A 21,299-nucleotide genomic window follows, 5' to 3' on the forward strand; every position below is an offset into this window, starting at 1 on the left:
GCTCGGCAAATGTAAATCAGGATTACATTATACAGTGTCTTCAGTGCAAGCAGGAATATGTCATGGGAACCTGCCTAGTGAATAATAGAAACTGGTGGCGATATTAACAGTATTCATTTTCAAACACTGCAACAGTGACAATGCATCACTACAGGTGACAAAGAAGACATGAAGGGCCTGACATTACCTGAGACATCTTGTAGTATTTAGTAATAATACTGAGAGGGTCACATTTTCACCAATGAAAAACTAGAAAGAATAAAATGTGTCTCCATACCTGTGTGATGGCTCGAATGACCTCGTTCAGCCGGCTCTGCTGCTGGGAGGAAAGCTCCAGCTCTCTGCTTTTCTGTAGCACAGGACCACACACTCAATGACTCTTACAAGAAACATTCATGGCCTCATTAGAGCAAAAGATATTATAAGAAATGGAAACATTTCCCAAGATTTCAACATTTGAATCAATTTGTGATAGCCCTGATTCTCAGCAAAAAAGTACTTAATTCCTAAGGACAAAAGACTGAAAATAGGCAAGCCATTGCTGACTAAATTTTATTAAAGGTCCCATGGCATGAAAATTTCACTTTATGAGTTTCTTTAACATTAACATGAGTTCCCCCAGACTGCCTATGGTCCCCCGGTGGCTAGAAATGGTGATAGGTGTAAACCGAGCCCTGGGTATCCTGCTCTGCCTTTGAGAAAATGAAAACTCAGATGGGCCGATCTGGAATCTCCTCTTTATGAGGTCATAAGGAGCAAGGTTACCTCCCCTTTCTCTGCTTTGCCCGCCCAGAGAATTTGGCCCACCCATGAGAAAGCGACATCATTGCTTTCAAACGAGCAAAGTGGCAGTTGGTCAAGGCCACACCCCCACCCTCCACCGTGGCCTCCCTCTCCTCCTCAATAGCTACAGACACAGAAATGGCACATCCTAAGGAAAGCTCATTGTGGGACTGGCTCTAGTCGCTGTAATTCTGCACCAACGCTGAATTTCGGGAAAGAGACTTCAGATACAGTATTAGGGGATCACTAAGGTATATATAAAAGCATCCAAGGAGCACCATGTCATGGGACCTTTAACAGCAGACCCTCTTGCAGCACGGTTCATGTCTCTGTAATCTACTCATGTGCCCAGGCTGACTCAAACATATGATGATTTAGAATAAATGAGTAAAAACGTCCGCTGGTAGCCCAATGGTGAAGGCACATCACTGAAACATCCTCACACACTTTGCTGCATGTCTTACCTCTCTCTCTCTCTCTCTCTCTCTCTCTCTCTCTCTCTCTCTCTCTCTCTCTCTCTCTCTCTCTCTCTCTCTCTCCTGTCTATCTTTACACTATCAACTATAGTTGATATAATATGATTTAAAATTTAAATAATAAACAAGTTCTGCTAAATTCTCTCAGCCCCTGTAGGTTGTTCATAGGTCAGGAGTCACCGCTCACATTATGTACTGCCTGCCTCACCCAGCCCAGTCACACTGACAAAACATGTCAAACTGATCCCAGCAGATCAGAGTGGATTTATTACCTGGATGAGGTAACTCTCAGATCCTACTAGAGCTACCAGGCCGTTGACGGCCGCCAGCCGCTGCATAGTGGGACAACCCTGAAACACAAAGACAACTCCTCTACTGAACATTCAACAGTCTGGAAACAGACACGTTACAGTTGATGGCTATAATGACAATTAAAGCTTGAACATCATTAAATATATTTCATAAGCAACAGGTTCTTTCTGTGTGCAAGTGAAATGTAAACGTCAAACACCTGGCTGGTTTCAGATGTCTTAAAGCGATTAGACAGAAAAGGGGTTTTAGTTTTGGAGTTTAGCAGTTTCTGTGCAGAGCACTCAGTTACTCATCACAGGCTGTTGTTAAAATATATGTCTGGCGAGGTTTCAATAAAGGTGGAGTCAGCGATTCTAATCTTATACACTTCTTGTCAAATTCAGCAAATATGTCCTCACGGTCTGCTAGCTGTTCATTCTGTATTTCTGCTGGTGTTCATCCACAGCTGGCTCTGTAAACGGGAAACTAACTCCTGCACAGGACAGGGACAGGCCATGGTGGATGGAGAGAAAGGCAGTGGGAGCGAGACGGAGGGTAAATCTCACGAACGCTAACCTTCTGAAGGAGGAGTGGCAGGACAGGTGTGTTTGTTTGGCTGTTGAATCACAGACTCCACCTTTAATGACCCCATTCTGATTCAGACTGACAAGCTAGTACATGATGTAGAAATACAGTATCTAATGCAGCTGTAAATAGGGAAATGTAGTACCTCGGCCAATAAGATCTTAATCCAAGCAGCCAGCAGACGAGGATGGATGTCCTCTGCTTTGCCATGGCCGGACACAGACAGGCCTTGGACCACCAAGCCCAGAGCCAGGGAGAAGCCTGGAGTCTAAACATCAACATATAAGCATAGAAAACCAAGGTTAGACTTCATAGAAGGCCTTAGAATGCTGCTTAGTACCAACAGTAGTTAGGGATTTACTTACAAAATACTAAATCTTTTTTTTCTATAGCAACATGCAACCACACCCAACAGACTCTTGAACACCTGGTTTGATGGAATAAGTGGACTCTGGCCACAATAATTATTTTCTCACATTTTAATTGCTTCTTGAATAATTTTAACAGTTTGTACAGACTTGCAAGTTTCCTGGCTTAGTAGTGAGCAGTGTAGCCAAGATAAGAAGAAAAACTGCTTTAACACAGACAACGCTCAGAACTGCTTCTCTGCTCTTTGCAGACAATGTGGTTCTTTGGCTTCAGAACGGGACTTTCAGCACGGCGGTTTACATTTGAGTGTGAAGCGCTCAGGATGAGAGGCCATGCTTCTCTGTTGGAAAACTGTGGATCGCTTCCTCTGGGTTGGGACGGAGTTGCTGCCCAAAGTGAAGAAGTTCAAGTATTTCGGGGTCCGAGTGAGGGTAGAATGGAGTGTGAAATGGACAGGCGGATTGGTGCAGCAGCAGCAGTTATTGGGATGTTGTACCAGACCGTTGTGATGAAGAAGGAGCTGAGCCAGATGGCAGAGCTTTCCATTTACCAGTCCATCTACTGTACGTTCCAACCCTCACCAATAGCCAGGACCTTTGGGGAGTGACCGAAACAATGAGATCACGGATACAAGTTGATGAAGCGATAGAGTAAACAGCTCAGACATCCGGAAGGAGCTGCTGCTTCACGACCAAAGGGGACAGCTAACTGGGTTCGGGCATCTGATGTAGGAGACTCCAGGGTAGACCAAGAACATGCTGGAGGGATTGTATATCTCATCTTGCTTGGGAACATCTGGGGAGCCCCAAGGAGGAGCTGGAAAACACTGCTGGAGAGAGGGTCTAGATTTCTTTGCTTGCTTAACCTGATGCCACTGCGACCCGCCCCGGATAAGTGACAGAAAACAGATGGATGGATGGAAAAATGCCTTCTTTTTTTTTAGAGCTTTCAAATTAGTGTAGCTCCACAAGGTCTCATTTTTTCAGTCTGAGAAAATTTTCTGAGAGGCTAGTGTGGAATCACCATGCATCAAACAGCTAACACCCCCCGGGGCGGCCTCTAGCTCACCCAGTAAGAGCATTCGCCCCATGTTGGCTGAGTCTTGCAGCGGCGCAGAATCTGACCTGCTGCCCTTTGCTGCGTGTCATTCCCCATCTCTTTCCCCCTTTCATATCTATCTACTTTCTAATAAAAGGGAAAATCCCAAAAAAATCCCCAAAAAAACAACCAGCTAACACCCCTGAAACAGTCTTACTGCTGCTGACCTGTTGGCTCTCCTCAGTCAGGGTGCGCAGGGTGCTCATCACCTCCTCCGCCTTGGCAGCGTCTATAAGGCCTCCGCTAAAGGCCGAGACACCCACACATGCCACAGAGTACGCCAAGACCTGCACAGGTGGACATATTCAAATCAAACAATCCTCCTTCAAATACCATTCCATATAACAAATCATTTTCTAATAGAGGTTGGGGTTTTTACCCTCAGCCTGTACACTCTACACCCTTACACTGGGTCTATTAAAGCTATGGTCAGAGTCAGTGGAGTAAGCACAACTTCTGCATGCTTTAGAACAGATTTTGACTATAGATGCATCATAAAGGGTGTGGAAACATTATGAGACACCAACATCACGCCTCACATTTAGTGTTAGCAGACCAAACAGAAAAGTGTAACTACTACTAAATGATGATGATGTTATTCTGTATACTGTAAGTTCGACTAGTTATTTTAAGGATTATTTAAAAAAATCAATCAAACTAAATTGCTGAAAAGAGAATACTACGAATAAGTGAAACAAAGGAGAGTAAAACTAGTGTAGTGTTGAGTGGCTTTACCTCCTGCAGCAAGCGTCCCTGCCCACTGCTGTCCTGCAGGTTGGACAGAAGTTTGTCCAGTGTTTGGGTGACGCGGACATGTTGGTTCGTCTGTCCACTACTGCAGAGAGCTGCGAGCACCAGAGCCAGGCCTAACATACAGCCAGTACTGCAGGAGAGCACAGAGGAGCAAGGAAACAGGAAACAAAATCTCACAGCAGGACAGGCGGGGGTCATGCTGGAACACCAATGGACACTGCATCCATGGCTAATAGTACTAAGTTGCACTTTGTTGCTTCTTCACTAATTCTGCAGTAGAAAAGGATATTTCACAATAAAAGTGCAACGCCAGAATTTCACTACGTCTGGGTATCGTTAAAAAATATTCAATACCAGTACCGATACCAATACCGTGACTTATACTTAACAGTTCCTAAATGATACTTTTTTTCGATACCAATTTTATAAAACAAAAAGAAATTACAACATTACAGCACAAATCTTTTTTATCTATTCTCCAGCTCCGACTACATTTTCCTGCGTGTCTCTACTCTATATCACAGACATTATTAGCTCTAGGTAGAAGCATGTTGCATGCTGATTGGCTCACTAACGATGATGAGATTTAACCCTTAGGTATTGACATTTAATGACGAGGCATTTTTCGATACTCAATACTTTAGAAGGAATTTGGCCGGTGCCTAAAAAGTATTGAATTGGGTACCCTGCCCTAAATTTCACTAAACTTAAAAATAATTCTTTATGACAACGTTGACTCACATGCACACAAACCACCAGTTGGAAACCACTGTTCCAAAGCATATAGCATATTGTTACTGGTTAATACTTGACATCATGTCTAAGGACTCAGCACTGACTTGTATTCCAGGTCGGGGTTGAAGGAGCAACTTTCCAGAGCGTCCAGAGAGCTGGAGAGGAGCTCAGCGTCCACAGAGACATCACTGGATAACAGGGAGAGACAGACGGACCATCAGCTCAACAATCAAAGACAGCCCCTAGCACGTGTTAGGTCACTTCTCCAGACTCTACCTCAGGCGCTGCTGCTGCAGACTGGACAGCACCATGCCGAGCGCCAGGCCCGAGTGGAACTGGACAGCCTGGGAGTCATCGGCGGTGGGGGAGCCCGGCAGGCCGGCCTGCAGCGCAGACAGGACCTGGGCCAAACTGTCCCGCTGCCACACCACCAGCACCGGGACCAGCAGGGACAGCGCCAGGCTGGCACAGGAGCGAGCGATGGCACTCGCTGTGTTCTCCCCTGAGTAGGAGCGCTGCGGGGGAAGGAGGAGGGTGTCAGGGGGGTAGGATTGCTTCTGCAACTGGATGAGTCTGCAGCCGGACACACCAGCCGCAGACTCCATGAAGCCAGACATGATCAGTCAGTGCTGTGCTGGGTTCACAGGTCCTAACACATTCTCAGTGCAGCACAGATAGATACAGCAAAGCAACAAGGACACCTGCAGGAATTCAAGGCTCATTACATGTCCTTTCCTCAGCAGCCACTTCATTAAGTACACACACTCATCTGTGTGTCAGCCAGGCAAATTATGCAGCTTGGCGTTATGTGAGAAAATCAAATATCATGATATTTTTTACCAAATACCTCGATGACTTTTATTGCCGCGATACTGTAGGGTTGACTATAGGGCTGGGCGATATGGAGAAAATCAAATATCACGATATTTTTGACCAAATACCTTGATATCGATACCGCAACGATATTGCATTGTGACCTGTACCTTTGTCACGCCCACTGATGTATTAAGAGAACGGTCACGCCCCAACATTTACATAGGCTACACAACTGTCTTCTGAATCTAGGTTGCGCAGATCTCTGCTATTCCATTACAAAATTCACTTCTGAAACTTTTTTATGCAAGAAATCTATGTAACCATTGCCATTTTACGAAAATTGATGGCTAATTGCAAATTTTGTTCGACTGTGTGTTGGAGTTCAGTGGCCGGCGCTGCCTGTGTTGCTGCCTCGCCGCCTGGCCTGCCTTCCTTCACAGACCCCGGCCTGCTGTGATCTCAATTGAGCTCCGTCACGGCTGGCAGCCCACGGCACTCCATACCCACGTAAAGTCACAGTTTGTTGGGTGAATGGACTACCAAACGCCGCTGCATGGACAGAGTTCCAGGGCCTGCAGCATGTGAGTGAGAGCGCGGTCAGCAAGCTTGTTACGCCAGCAATCTCTTACCACAGGTTCCAGTTAATCTTATAATGTATGTAATTATAATGTGTTGAGTTATTTAAACAAACGATCGGTGAAATAAACGCCTCTTGTCCGCGAGTCTCATTGATAGAGCCTGCGGCTGGATGTAGCTCTATCAATGAGAGCTAGCTAGCCTCCTCTTAGAATTCCTCTGAAATTCACAAAAAATTATAAAATTGAAATCGGACACCATTGTTAGCTTTATAAGACCTTGGGGTAGAGGTTATATTAGTGGCGTGACGAAATTCAAACTGTAAATATACTCTAATTCCGCCGAAAATTAAGCTAACTAGCCGCAATCTGTACACATAGGATTGAAGGGACAGTCGCAGCTAACGAAACCCCTAGTGTTCACAAAAAATCATTAAATTGAAATCTGACACCATTGTTAGCTTTATAAGACATTGGGGTAGATGTTATATAAGTGGCGTGACAAAATTCTAACTGTAAATATACTTTTGGTAACCCCGAAAGTGTAGCTAGCTAGCCGCAATATTTTCCCATTGTGTTGAACGGATAACATAGCTAGCTAGCTGCTCCTAGTAACAAAACTCCTGACGTTCATAAAAATGCCTTACATTGAAATCGGACACAACGTTAGCTTTATAAGACCTTGGGGTAGCTGTGATATAAGTGCCATGACGAAATTCTAACTGTAAATATATTATAGTTATGCTGGCAGCCGGCCGCGGAGCCCCGGTAGTGCAGTAATCCACAAAGGGTGACTTTGCCCTGGGTATGGAGTCCAGCAGGCTGCCGCTTTCTCTTCAGACACATCTTACCAAATTTGCAATGAGCCATCAATTTTCGTAAAACGATAGGAACGGAATATGAGATTCTGTCGCGTCTCTAATGTGTGTGTATGGGGATTCGCTCAACCAATCAGCGCGCGTCTCTAATGTGTGTGTATGCTGGATTTGCTCAACCAATCAGCGCGCAGCTCATCTAAATATTCATGAACATACCATATTTGGAAGAAAAGCTCTTGTTACAAATAGGGCCAAAACACAGGGATGCATAAGGGCCAATAAAATATCAACCAGGCCATTTTCAGCCCAATCAATGTTACATACCCCATTAGGAGACCATAAGGAACAGTGTGAAATACCCTATATAATCATTCTATCACCCCTTTAAAACTATAAAAAGACAACACTTGTCATATTACATTATCCAAAATCTAAGACGATATCTAGTCTCAGATATCAATGTGGATATAATATCGATATATTGCTCAACTCTAAGCCGCAACTGAAATGATAGCTTCAAGTCTGTCTTTAACCAATAGTTCTATGCACATATACAGTATGTATAAATAAGCATAGACTGATACAATACAACAATATTTCCTATTGGTTAAGCAGCTGCTGCTGTAGTAGTAGTTTGATTCTAACTACAGACTGTAGCAATGAGACTTAATACTGTAGCAATAGCCTCTTTCCGACCAAGCAGTTACAGGAACGTAGTTATAGGAACGGTCCACTTCTAAACAGTTCTACTAACTACTCTCCCCCAAAACCGGTTTTGCCATTTTGCATTCACACTGGCCAAGGGGCCATAGGAACTGACCTTTTGTTATTATAATCACAGCCATCTAACCACCACATGCGGGAAAGGGAAAAGTGAAAAGACCCTGCCCTGAAGTAGGAGCTGAAAGAGTTACAGGAACTGTGGCCAGAGGAACTTAAAAATCCCCAAATTCGTCCAGGCGGAACACAAGAAAAAAAGCATTCTGGGAACGTTGTGTTCTAGGAACTGCAAAAATCCCTCCAGTCGGAAAGCAGCTAATGAAAACTTAATCAAAAGAATTCATCTGGATGCAACAACCAAAATCACTTCATTAACGGTTTTCACATTTGACTTGATACACATTAAAGTGATTTAATGGGTTTTTATTTTAAGCTTAAAGACAATGCTGCTGTAACCTACTGTACATTGAGCACTGAGGGCCTAATTTACTAACACTAGCGCAGTTTGCGCTGCGTCTGTTTATGCGAGTTCGGTAATAGCGCATGCTATGCTTCCACATTTTGCATAGTATTTATCAACCCTGACACCCATCAGGCAATCAGCGTCTTTCTCCGCCCACTATACCGTAAATTGCGCTGTAGCAAAGCGGTACTTGTGCTATGATATGGCTGAGTGCAGACTGCGATATTCCCACTGCTGATGCTATGACTGTTTGAAATGATCCTGATGCCAATATTTGTAATGTAGCGAGGAGTTTAACAACTGCTGGAATGGGATGTGAACGCTGAGTGGGAGATTCAATTTCATCTTTGATTTCTTCAAGTAACTCTATATTGCATGGCTGCTTAATCTGTAACGCTAAATGATGTTGTGTTCACTGACAAAGTGTGATTCATGTGTTAAAAATATTTTCAGCCTCGCCTGTGTCTTCGTCTTGCTCAAATTACTGTTGCCATTTCACCAGCGGCATAAAGGTCTACGAGGAAACTCGATTGCGGCTAGTTTAGACCTGCTTTTAAGAGGCGGAGAATTTCCCCCGCAGAATAGAGGCGCGCTCTTACTGACAGTCTTTGTAAATACCACGGAATATATAATTAGGTGCACTTTGCGCTTATTCTCCCACCTTTTTGGGTGCAACTCCCACTTTCCCCACGACCCTCCCACGAACGCATATTGAAAGCGCAACTTGTCTCTTCTCGCTCATGTGGCAGACAATCTGCGATTTTACCCAAGTGCGCCCTGTTTGTAAATAGCCCGCATCGGTTACGTCCGTCTTTGCGAGCAATTAGCGCCTGGAAACAGGCGCAAACGGCTTGATAAATCTAGCCCTGAATGCTTATATTTATAGAGAAAAACTCACATGTAGGAACCATGGGAAGACTTGTCCTCTGGCCTTGCAGCTGCTGCTGCTGATGCTGAGCAGGGTGTGGAGCACCATGGCCAACCAGCTGGCTGTGGGCACAAACTCTGGGCCAGCCTGCAGGCACAGGTCAGGAAGGAATATTAAAGAACTATGTAGTTTCCTACATTCACTTAGTCCCACCATCAACTCAATCACAGCTTTGTTTGGGGACAGAGCTCTGCTGTTCTGCTGTTGTTCTGTGAATGGCTGGATAACACCTGTTGCATACTATGGCCTCTCTTTGATTATTGAGAGATATATGTATATTATGTTTTGGACTATTGTATCAACAATAGTCCAAAACATAATATACATATATCTCTCAATAATCAAAGACAGGAAGTAAATATCTCATGTAGTTATTGATTATTTAGAAAACCGTCCATGTTTTCATATAGATACATATTCTGCCTGCTAGGATACATTTCATCTAAAATGTCCACATTTGAATGAAAACATGAATCAGGTTAATCATATACAGCTGAAGATGGGTTTTCATAAGCTCTATGGTCTATACTTATCAAACGTCTGGTAATAATTCACTTCATAATATTAATACCACTGTTTTAGATTATTTTAAACCTAAAAAATAATTTACATTTCTAAAATCAAATAAATATAAATTAAGAAATTCCCAAACTAAAGTGACCACCTACCATCACTTTCATGAAGAGCAACCAAAGGTGAGGTTTTTAAGTTTTACAATGACAGAGACACTGCATAGTATCACACAGTGATGAAGTAAGTATCTGATGAATAACACATAACATATTGAGATTATTACCCCAAGGCTGCCGTCGCTATCAGCAGGCAGGTTGCTCTCATATTTAGCCAGGACAGCAGCCAGGCCGCTCAGAGCCAGGATGGAGTTCCCCTGGACAACAGGACTGTCCCTGAAAAACATAACAACACGCAGCTGTTAGCATAGACACTCAGATGGCCAGGGATGACACAGCTGTTAGCATAAGCCTCTTTCCGACCAAGTAGTTACAGGAACGTAGTTATAGGAACAGTCCACTTCTAAACAGTTCTACTAACTACTCTCCCCCAAAAACGGTTTTGCCATTTGCATTCGCACTGGCCATAGGAACTGGTAGGAGGGGTAAGGGAGTTACGCAAGCACGGCAACGGTATTTATAGCGTCGTCACTTGACTTTAGCACCACATACAACAACAAACCAGCATGGAGGAGGCCATCGGAATGTTCCTGTTGTGCCTTGCTGGGATCCTCATAATGGAGTTCGAACGGCGGCGTTTAAAGACTAGGCTGGAGTACTTAACAGAGAAACACAGAAGACGAAGGGTCCAGAGTAATATGATCCTAATTAATATGATGGAAGAAGACAGAAGAGCAAACGAAACGACAGGTAAGTGAAGAATATGTACTGTTTGTGTTTCAGATGCTGCTAGGTCTCTAAGGGTTCCTATGCGGAAAAGGGAAAAGGCAAAAAGACCCTGCCCTGAAGTAGGAGCTGAAAGAGTTACAGGAACTGCGGTCAGAGGAACTTAAAGGGGTGATAGAATGCAAAACCGATTTTACCCTGTCATAGTTGAATAACGACAGTTCAGTGGGTAAAAAGGACATACATAGAAGCTCAAAATCCCATTGACAACCCTTTACTATGAAAATCTCATATTTTGAAACTGCCGCTGAAAACGGGCGAATCTCAACAAAGCTGAGTTGCTTGCGTAAGCATCTCAAAATCCGGAACCTTAAGAGAACAGTCACGCCCCAACATTTACATACACAACTGACCTGAGATCAGGTAGTCTTCTGAATCTAGCTAGGTCACGCAGATCTCTGCTATTCCATTACAAAATTCACTTCTGAAACTTTTTTATGCGAGAAATCAACTATGTAAAGCTCAGATATGGGCCGTTTTACAAAAATGGATGGCTAATTGCAAATTTTGTCCGACTGTGGGTCGGAATTAAGCAGCCGGTGCTGCCTGGGTTGTTGCCTCGCCGCCCGGCCTGCTGTGAGCTCCGTTACGGCTGGCAACCATACCATTCCATCGTATAGCAGAGTCACCGGTAACACCGCTAATGGACCACTAAACGCCGCGGCTCTGACAGAGCTCCAGGGCCTGCAGCTCCCCTCTTCCTGCTAGCTAAATGCCCGGTATGTGTGAGTGAGAGCGCGGTCAGCGAGCTTGTTACACCAGCAATCTGTTACCACAGGTTCCAGTTACTCTTTTAAATGTGTGTAATTATAATGTGTTGAGTTATTTAAACAAACGATTGGGGAAATAAACGCCGCTTGTCCGCGAGTCTCATTGATAGCGCCTGCGGCTGGATGTAGCTCTATCAATGAGAGCTAGCTAGCCTCCTCTTAGAATTCCTCTGGAATTCACAAATATTCATTAACTTGAAATCGGACACCGTTGTTAGATGTTGTGTAAGTGGCGTGACGAAATTCAAACTGTAATATAATCGAATTAAGGCGAAAAGGAAACTAACTATCCGTGATTTGTAGCTAGGATTGAAGGGACAGTCACAGCTAACGAAACACCTAGTCTTCACAAATATTCATTAACTTGAAATCGGACACCGTTGTTAGGTTTATAAGACATATAGTTAGATGTTGTGTAAGTGGCGTGACGAAATTCAAACTGTAATATAATCGAATTAAGGCAAAAAGGAAGCTAACTATCCGTGATTTGTAGCTAGGATTGAAGGGACAGTCACAGCTAACGAAACACCTAGTCTTCACAAATATTCATTAACTTGAAATCGGACACCGTTGTTAGGTTTATAAGACATATAGTTAGATGTTGTGTAAGTGGCGTGACGAAATTCAAACTGTAGCTAATATAATCGAATTAAGGCGAAAAGGAAGCTAACTATCCGTGGTTTGTAGCTAGGATTGAAGGGACAGTCACAGCTAACGAAACACTTTGTCTTCACAAATATTCATTAAATTGAAATCGGACACCGTTGTTAGCTTTATAAGACATATAGTTAGATGTTTTGTAAGTGGCGTGACGAAATTCAAACTGTAATATAATCGAATTAAGGCGAAAAGGAAGCTAACTATCCGTGGTTTGTAGCTACACATAGCTAGGATTGAAGGGACAGTCGCAGCTAACGAAACACTTTGTCTTCACAAATATTCATTAACTTGAAATCGGACACCGTTGTTAGCTTTATAAGACCTTTAGTTAGATTTTGTATAAGTGGCGTGACATGTGTGTAACATGAGGTAACAGATTGCTGGTGTAACAAGCTCGCTGACGGAGCTCTCACTCTCACACAACGGGCCATTTAGCTAGCAGGAAGAGAGGAGTTGAAGGCCCTGGAGCTCTGTCAGGGCAGCGGTGTTGGTAGTCCCTGCTGTGGGCTGCCGACCTCATAGCAGGCCGGGGTCTGTGAAGGAAGGCAGGCTGGGCGAGGCAGCACCGGTGGGCGGCGAGGCAGCACCAGCGGCTAAACTCCGACACACAGTCTTACCAAATTTGCAATTAGCCATCAATTTTCGTAAAACGGCCCATATTTGAGCTTTATATAGTTGATTTCTCGCTTAAAAAAGTATCAGAAGTGAATTTAATAACGAAATAGCCCGATAAACAATGTATAACTTTGCAATGAGACCTGCTGTCGAGTCTCCCATGTGTTTCTATGTAGTTTGCTCAAACCAATCAGCGCGTAGCTCATTCTGAATATTCATCAGCATACCATATTTGGAAGAAAAGCTCTTGTTCCAAATAGAGCCATATTCACAGGGTAGTTAAGGGCCTAATAAAATATCATTCGGGCAATTTTCAGCCCAACCAATGTTACATACCCCATTAGGAGACCTTAAGGAACAGTGTAAAATACCCTATATAATCATTCTATCACCCCTTTAATAATCCCCAAATTGGTCCAGTCGGAACATGAGAAAAAAAGGGTTCTAGGAACGTTATGTTCTATGAACTGCAAAAATCCCTCCGGTCGGAAAGGGACTATAGACACTCAGAAGGCCAGGGATCACAGCTGAATTCAACCCAGTACATCAGGTTGAAACACCAGTGTTGTCCTGTGAAACTGAAAGTGTGTGAAGCAGGACTCACTTTGCAGCAGCTTTGATGACGTCTGTCACCTGATCTCTGGCCCTGACAGAGAGACAAGGAAGAAAGGATGAAATAAAAACGCAGGACCTTCTTCTGCTAATACAAGATGTGTGAACAACAGCAGCATGTATTCAAAGACACACTAACACACACTCTGTCCTTCATCTCACCTGGCTGCTACAGCACGTTTGTCTTTACTCTGCGTGTGTGTGTGTGTGATTCTCACCACAGCCAGGCACAGTGTTGTTTGTACTGCAGCTCCTGTGCTTCTTCTTTGCCTTGTTTCTGCTGCATCTCCAAATCAGCACGTCGACCCTGAAGACATACACCGAAGAAAAGCACACATTTCATTTGACCATGCAGGACATCCCATTCATTCGGTCAGACTCAAACAACAACATAAAGTTTGGGATGCGACAGATATGGGGTTTTTGAAGGCCAATATGATGGCAAAACAGTGAAAGTACACCGAAGAAATTTTAATAATAACCATGTAAAACAGATGTAATTAAAAGTTGTTGCAATAAAATTGGTGTCATTACTGAGTAATACAGAGCCCATTAAACCTCACCAGTAATTCTAATGACTAGTTAATATTCATAACATAGCCATATCTATGCCAATACTAAAATGAAATGATTTTACCAACAAACGAAAAAATTAAATTCCAAATTGATTGCATGATGTATGACAAAGATCCTTTTAAAACCCATTATAGTAAAATCCAACGTGAGATGATTTTTTTTTTATTTTCAAAAACAGAAAATGTGCAACCTTAACTGGAAAATTAAACATCAAAGTGGACTTGGATTATACCCTTAAAAATAATAATGTTCCTCGGTAAATGTGATGGATAGATCTCTTTGCAGCCTTATGTCCCACAGGGGATGAAGAAGAGTTTTAGAACGTGCAGTCAGTTAACACTCGGTGTAGCGGAGCCTTTACGATTAATTTACCGTGAGGTTTTAAAGCACGGTTAATAGTGAAATCGGTTAAGCGCTGCATCCCTAGTTAGCATGTAATAGTTCCATACATAGGTCATGTAATAACAAATAAGTCATCTCCATGACAACTGAACAAACCATCTGCTGATATAGACCATGAGCTAAAGCTAGTAAGTGGACCTTTTGTTAGTTTGACAAAATCCTATTTCCATGGTCAAAAATGAATTTTCCAACTCAATATGGGATTAGGTGGGCTAGTTTGTTTTACCTGTCCATATTTTCTTGGGCTTCATTTTTGTATCTTTTAATCATGAACTTAATAATAATAATTTAATTTTAATATTTGAAGCCACTGACTTCCATACATGTCCTTGTAAATGCTGTGTAAGCCTTTTATGGCCTGTCAAGTGAAGTCTGTCTGTTTAGAAGATCATATCATGATATGATATTTATTTCTGGTGAATTTTCAGTTATGGAAACAGGTGTTATTAATCGGTTAGTCATGACCTCTGTCCTGATGAAACTCCTTTGAGATGGAAACCACCTTTTCTCCTTGCTCTTGTTAACAGTTTCCTCTAGAACCATATGTAGTATTGATCAATTCTTCAATAAATCTGTCTTCAATCTGTCAGTAGCCAGAAGCACTAACCTGTAGGACAGCGTGGAACGCTCGGCTCATTAACCCTCGCCAGGCCTGGGGCAGGAGAAGAGCACGGTGCCATTCAGACGGCTGGATGTTCACCTACACATCCAAAACAACAAGCACTTTTGGGACCATTTGAAATTGTTAAAACTAAAGAGGAGCGCGAGAGGCAGAGGAAGAAAAGGTTTAGACGTACTTCATGAATGAGGGCTGTCAAGGTCTGCTGGTAGCTGCGGCTGCGGCTCAAGAGGAAACGATCGATCGGTCTGCCTTCGCGGTCCGTCTGCACAGGCAGCTCATAACAGAGCAGCAGTCCAGCTAACACAGACAGACAGACAGACAGACAGACAGACACACAGACACACAGACACACACACACACACACACACACTTTGTAGAGACTGCTTTATGGCTTGAAACCATGCATAAATGTTACAACCCTGCAACATTTCGTTGTAAAATATGTAAGGTACACAGTAGCTTAGGGTGGACACAATACACATCTGTACAATAGAACTTGACCACAAACCAGGTAAACAACAATGGAACATCTTAAGGTGCACACAGGTAGGGGATAGATTAGCTCACCTGCTAGTCCAGGCTTCAGCCCAGGCTGCTTGTTTTTCTCGTAGGTTTTCAGCATGAATGAGGGAATCCCTGCCATTGTTTTACCCTGGTCTGAACGCAGGTTTCCCCCCCTCAGGGCAGAGAAGTACACCCCCCGTGGCATCTGGCTCATCTCCTGCTTCACCAGTGATGTCAGGAAGAGCTCGAAGGCTGAGAAGAAAAAATCTATATGAACCCCAATCTAAATGACCATATCTATTCTACAAACAGATCACTGAAGTGTAACCCGGTGGTTCTAAAGCTTAACAAACTGCTTCCAATATTTATCTTATTATTTAGTTAGTTTTACAGTTCATTTTAATTCCATTTAAGGGTATTCAGTTTATTCTGAGGTTTTGTATTTTTTATAATATAAATGTTTAAAGGTCCCATGGCATGAAAATTTCACTTTGAGGTTTTTTAACATTCATATGCATTCCCCCAGCCTGCCTATGGTCCCCCAGTGGCTAGAAATGGTGATAGGTGTAATCCGAGCCCTGGGTATCCTGCTCTGCCTTTGAGAAAATGAAAGCTCAGATGGGCTGATTTGGAATCTTGCTCCATGAGTTCATAAGGAGCAAGGTTACCTCCCCTTTCTCTGCTTTGCCCGCCCAGAGAATTTGGCCCACCCATGAGAGAGAGAAATCATGGCTTTCAAACGAGCAAAGTGGCAGTTGGTCAAGGCCAGCCCCCCCTCCTCCTCCTCCTCCTCCTCAATAGCTACAGACACAGAAATGGCACATCCTAAGGAAAGATCATTGTGGGATTGGCTCTAGTGGCTGTAATTCAGCACCAAGGCTGAATTTCTGGACTTCAGATACAGTGTTAGGGGACCACTAAGGCCTACATAAAAGCATCCAAAGAGCACCATGTCATGGGACCTTTAAACAAATGCTGAGAAGGTCACATCATGGAATTACACTATATCCAACATGGTGTGTCCAAAATCCAACCCCTCCTCCAAAATGACCCCTCACTGGCTTCCCACAAGGAACACTACCAGTAGTGTTAGTCTGGCCCAGCTGAAACAGCACAGCACCCGTATGAAGTTATGAGTGTAATGTACCTGGTAGAACAGAGACAGGGGTGAGAGCCATCAGCTTCACATAAGATGAAGCTGGGATGGAGAGATCCTTCTCTTCTTCCTCCTCCTCCTTCCCTTGTTCATCCTGGTCATTTCCAGGGGGCTTTGCAGCTGGTCGGGCCTACAGAGACAGCACATACAGCAACAACAAGACCATCAAAACAGCCCGCAATAACACAGGGTTCGGGGTTAAGAGATCTAAACTGACCAGAAATCAATAGCTGATCAAAACATCATCTATAAATGAACCCCAGTCTAAATGACCATAACTATTCTACAAACAGATTACTGAAGTGTAACCCGGTGGTTCTAAAGCTTAACAAAATGCTTCCAATATTTATCTTGTTATTTAGTTAGTTTTACAGTTCATTTTAATTCCATTTAAGTGTATTCAGTTTATTCTGAGGTTTTGTATTTTTATAATATAAATGTTTAAAGGGGTGATAGAATGATTATATAGGGTATTTTACACTGTTCCTTAAGGTCTCCTAATGGGGTATGTAACATTGGTTGGGCTGAAAATTGCCCGAATGCTATTTTATTAGGCCCTTAACTACCCTGTGAATATGGCTCTATTTGGAACAAGAGCTTTTCTTCCAAATATGGTATGCTAATGAATATTCAGAATGAGCTACGCGCTGATTGGTTTGAGCAAACTACATAGAAACACATGGGAGACTCAGCAGCAGGCCTCATATTTCAGACACTGCAAAGTTATACATTGTTTGTCGGGCTATTTCGTTATTAAATTCACTTCTGAGACTTTTTTAAGCGAGAAATCAACTATATAAAGCTCAAATATGGGCCATTTGACGAAAATTGATGGCTTATTGCAAATTTGGTAAGACTGTGTGTCGGAGTTTAGCCGCTGGTGCTGCCTCGCCGCCCGCCGGTGCTGCCTCGCCGCCCGGCCTGCCTTCCTTCACAGACCCCGGCCTGCTATGAGGTACTTGGAGCTCCGTCACGGCTGGCAGCCCAAAGCAGGGACTACCAACACCGCTGCACTGGCAGAGCTCCAGGGCCTTCAACTCCCCTTTTCCTGCTAGCTAAATGGCCCGTTGTGTGAGAGTGAGAGCGCGGTCAGCGAGCTTGTTACACCAGCAATCTCTTACCACATGTTACACACATGTCACGCCACTTATACAAAAAAATGTGTCCGATTTCAAGTTAATGAATATTTGTGAAGACAAAGGGCTAGATTTACTAACACTAGTGCAGTTTGCGCTGCGTCCGTTTATGCGAGTTCGGTAATAGCGCACGCTATGCTTCCACAGTTTGCGTAGTATTTATCAACCCTGACACCCATCAGGCAATCAGCGTCTTTCTCTGCCCACTATACCCGTAAATTGCGCTGTAGCAAAGCGGTACTGGTGCTATGATATGGCTGAGTGCAGACTGCGATATTCCCACTGCTGATGCTATGACTGTTTGAAATGATCCTGATGCCAATATTTGTAATGTAGCGAGGAGTTTAACAACTGGTGGAATGGGATGTGAACGCTGAGTGGGAGATTCAATTTCATCTTTGATTTCTTCCAGTAACTCTAATATTGCATGTCTGCTTGATCTGTAACGCTAAATGATGTTGTGTTCACTGACAAAGTGTGATTCTTCTGTAATATATTTTTTTCCGCCTCGCCCTATGTCTCGCGTCTTGCTCAAATTGCTGTTGCCATTTCACCAGCGGCATAAAGGTCTACGAGAAACTCGATATGCGCTGGTTTAAAGAGGCGGAGAATTTCCCCCGAGGCCAGAGTAGGGGCGCTCTTACTGACAGTCTTTGTAAATACCACGGAATATATAATTAGGTGCACTTTGCGTTATCCTCCCACCTTTTTGGGTGGAACTCCCACTTTCCCCACGACCCTCCCACGAACGCATATTGAAAGCGCAACTTGTCTCTTTTCGCTCATGTGGCAGACAATCTGCGATTTTACCCAAGTGCGCCCTGTTTGTAAATAGCCCGCATCGGTTACGTCCGTCTTTGCGACCAATTAGCGCCTGGAAACAGGCGCAAACGGCTTGATAAATCTAGCCCAAAGTGTTTCATTAGCTGCGACTGTCCCTTCAATCCTAGCTATGTGTAGCTACAAACCACGGATAGTTAGCTTCCTTTTCGCCTTAATTCAAGTATATTTACAGTTTGAATTTCGTCACGCCACTGACACAACATCTAACTAAATGTCTTATAAACCTAACAACGGTGTCCGATTTCAAGTTAATTAATATTTGTGAAGACTAGGTGTTTCGTTAGCTGTGACTGTCCCTTCAATCCTAGCTACAATTTACGGATAGTTAGCTTCCTTTTCGCTTTAATTCGAGTATATTTAGTTTGAATTTCGTCACGCCACTTTCACAACATCTAACTATATGTCTTATAAACCTAACAACGGTGTCCGATTTCAAGTTAATATTTGTGAAGACTAGCTAGGTGTTTCGTTAGCTGTGACTGTCCCTTCAATCCTAGCTACAAATCACGGATAGTTAGCTTCCTTTTCGCCTTAATTCGATTATATTACAGTTTGAATTTTGTCACGCCACTTACACAACATCTAACTATATGTCTTATAAACCTAACAACGGTATCCGATTTCAAGTTAATTAATATTTGTGAAGACTAGGTGTTTCGTTAGATGTGACTGTCCCTTCAATCCTAGCTACAAATCACGGATAGTTAGCTTCCTTTTTGGCGTAATTCGAGTATATTTACAGTTTGAATTTCGTCACGCCACGTATACAACATCTAACTAAATGTCTTATAAAGCTAACAACTGTGTCAGATTTCAAGTTAATAGTATTTTGAATTTTTAGAGGTATTCTAAGAGGAGGCTAGCTAGGTAGCTCTCATTGATAGAGCTCCATCCAGCCGCAGGCTCTATCCATGAGACTCACGGACAAGCGGCGTTTATTTCCCCAATCGTTTGTTTAAATAACTCAACACATTATAATTACACACATTAAAAGAGTAACTGGAACCTGTGGTAAGAGAATGCTGGCTCGTTGAGATTCGCCCGTTTTCAGAGGCAGTTTCAAATAGTGAGATTTGCAGAGAAAATAGGTGTCAATGGGATTTAGAGGTTCTATGTATGTCCTAGTTACCCACTAAACTGTCATTATTCAACTATGACAAGGTAAAATCAGTTTTTCATTCTATCACCCCTTTAAACAAATGCTGAGAAGGTCACATCATGGAATTACACTATATCCAACATTTGAAGGAAGAATCTGACCAAAATATTGGACAAATAAAATATTCTTCTGGTTGTGCTAGATGAAATGCCAGGTGATTAATACATGGTAAACGGACTGCATTTATAGGTCTTAGTAATACTTATAGGCCTCTTAGCAGCATTCACACCAGTCACACACTGGTGGCAGCAGCCACAATCCAAATTGTCACCAGTTTAACATTCACACACATTCACAATTTCTCAATTGGGTTCAGTACCCTGCCCAAGGACACTTCCACATGTAGACTGCTGCCTGCAGGGGCCAGGGATTGAACCATCGCTCTACCTCATGAGCCACCAGGGCAATCCCTAAAACTAAGCTAAACACTAAGGGCCCTATCTTGCACCCGGCACAGCGCAAAGTCCGACACAAGTGTCTTTGCTAGTTTAAGACCAACGCATTTGTCAATTTCCCATCAAGCGCCCACGTTATTTAAATAGCAAATGCACCTGCGCCCATCTGTGGCCCATGGGCGTGCTGGTCTTACAGGGAGGTGTGTTCAGGTGAATTCTTGGCGTATTGCTATCTTGAGGAAGTGGAAAGTCATTGACCAAAAAAAAAAAAACGGTCTAAAGTCAATAACGCAGCATTTCATTGTTATTTTAACAGCGCATTAGTAAAATATGCCTAGGTTTGTGCACAGCGTGCACACACTATGCTTGTTACACACACAGGGATGCGCAGCTGCACACATACATGCAAAAGATTAAAAATAAAAATATTACAATGTGAAATAGTATTACGATATGATCTGCTCGCGTGCTTTCACTTCACGCACGAGCAGATCAGTTTCTTCTCCTGATCGCTCCTTCCTGCTTAGCAAATCTGTCATCATAAAAGCAATGCACCAAGGAACAAACACGCCTGGCTTTTAAAGGGAATGGGAGATGACATCTGATTGGTTTATTGCATGATACGCCCAAAACACACCTCTGATTAATGAAGACACTAACCCTTTTGAACAATGCGCCTGGCGCACGGCAAACGTGTATTCATACATGCCCTAAGCGCCAGGCGCTTCAATCGTTAAAATAGGGCCCTAAGATGCAACCACAACTCAAAACAGCACAAGATAACTCACTATGTTATATGGACATGCAAGCTTTACATATGTTAAGACCAACATGACATGAGTAGAAAAACAACATTTGAATAGTTAGATAAAGAATATATATTGTAATACCTTTCAAGACCTGCCCTTAGATAATTATTTGTAAAACTTCTTTCTCTGCAGATACCCTGTTAAAGGCACTATGCAAGATTTGTACCTTAATATAACAGCTTCAAAGTCATTTCGATGGTAAATTAACTCGTAGT

At 43.1% G+C, this 21,299-nt stretch overlaps 1 protein-coding gene across 1 annotated transcript in view; it reads right to left on the reverse strand.

The window, feature by feature from the left end:
* Positions 1–21,299, reverse strand: part of focad (focadhesin) — an 86,108-nt gene that overhangs the window by 16,880 nt on the left and 47,929 nt on the right. Inside the window, exons 20-34 of the mRNA XM_039823056.1 lie at positions 16,734–16,872; positions 15,650–15,838; positions 15,258–15,379; positions 15,068–15,160; positions 13,701–13,789; positions 13,475–13,516; positions 10,207–10,315; positions 9,381–9,497; positions 5,367–5,605; positions 5,195–5,278; positions 4,338–4,485; positions 3,770–3,889; positions 2,281–2,403; positions 1,532–1,609; positions 278–349 (exon numbers count right to left, since the gene is read on the reverse strand). Of these exons, the coding sequence (XP_039678990.1) occupies positions 278–349; positions 1,532–1,609; positions 2,281–2,403; positions 3,770–3,889; positions 4,338–4,485; positions 5,195–5,278; positions 5,367–5,605; positions 9,381–9,497; positions 10,207–10,315; positions 13,475–13,516; positions 13,701–13,789; positions 15,068–15,160; positions 15,258–15,379; positions 15,650–15,838; positions 16,734–16,872 (1,764 nt within the window). The remainder of the gene's footprint in view (positions 1–277; positions 350–1,531; positions 1,610–2,280; positions 2,404–3,769; positions 3,890–4,337; positions 4,486–5,194; positions 5,279–5,366; positions 5,606–9,380; positions 9,498–10,206; positions 10,316–13,474; positions 13,517–13,700; positions 13,790–15,067; positions 15,161–15,257; positions 15,380–15,649; positions 15,839–16,733; positions 16,873–21,299) is intronic.

Source organism: Perca fluviatilis, chromosome 14, assembly GCF_010015445.1.
Source record: "Perca fluviatilis chromosome 14, GENO_Pfluv_1.0, whole genome shotgun sequence".
Classification (NCBI taxonomy): Eukaryota; Metazoa; Chordata; class Actinopteri; order Perciformes; family Percidae; genus Perca; species Perca fluviatilis.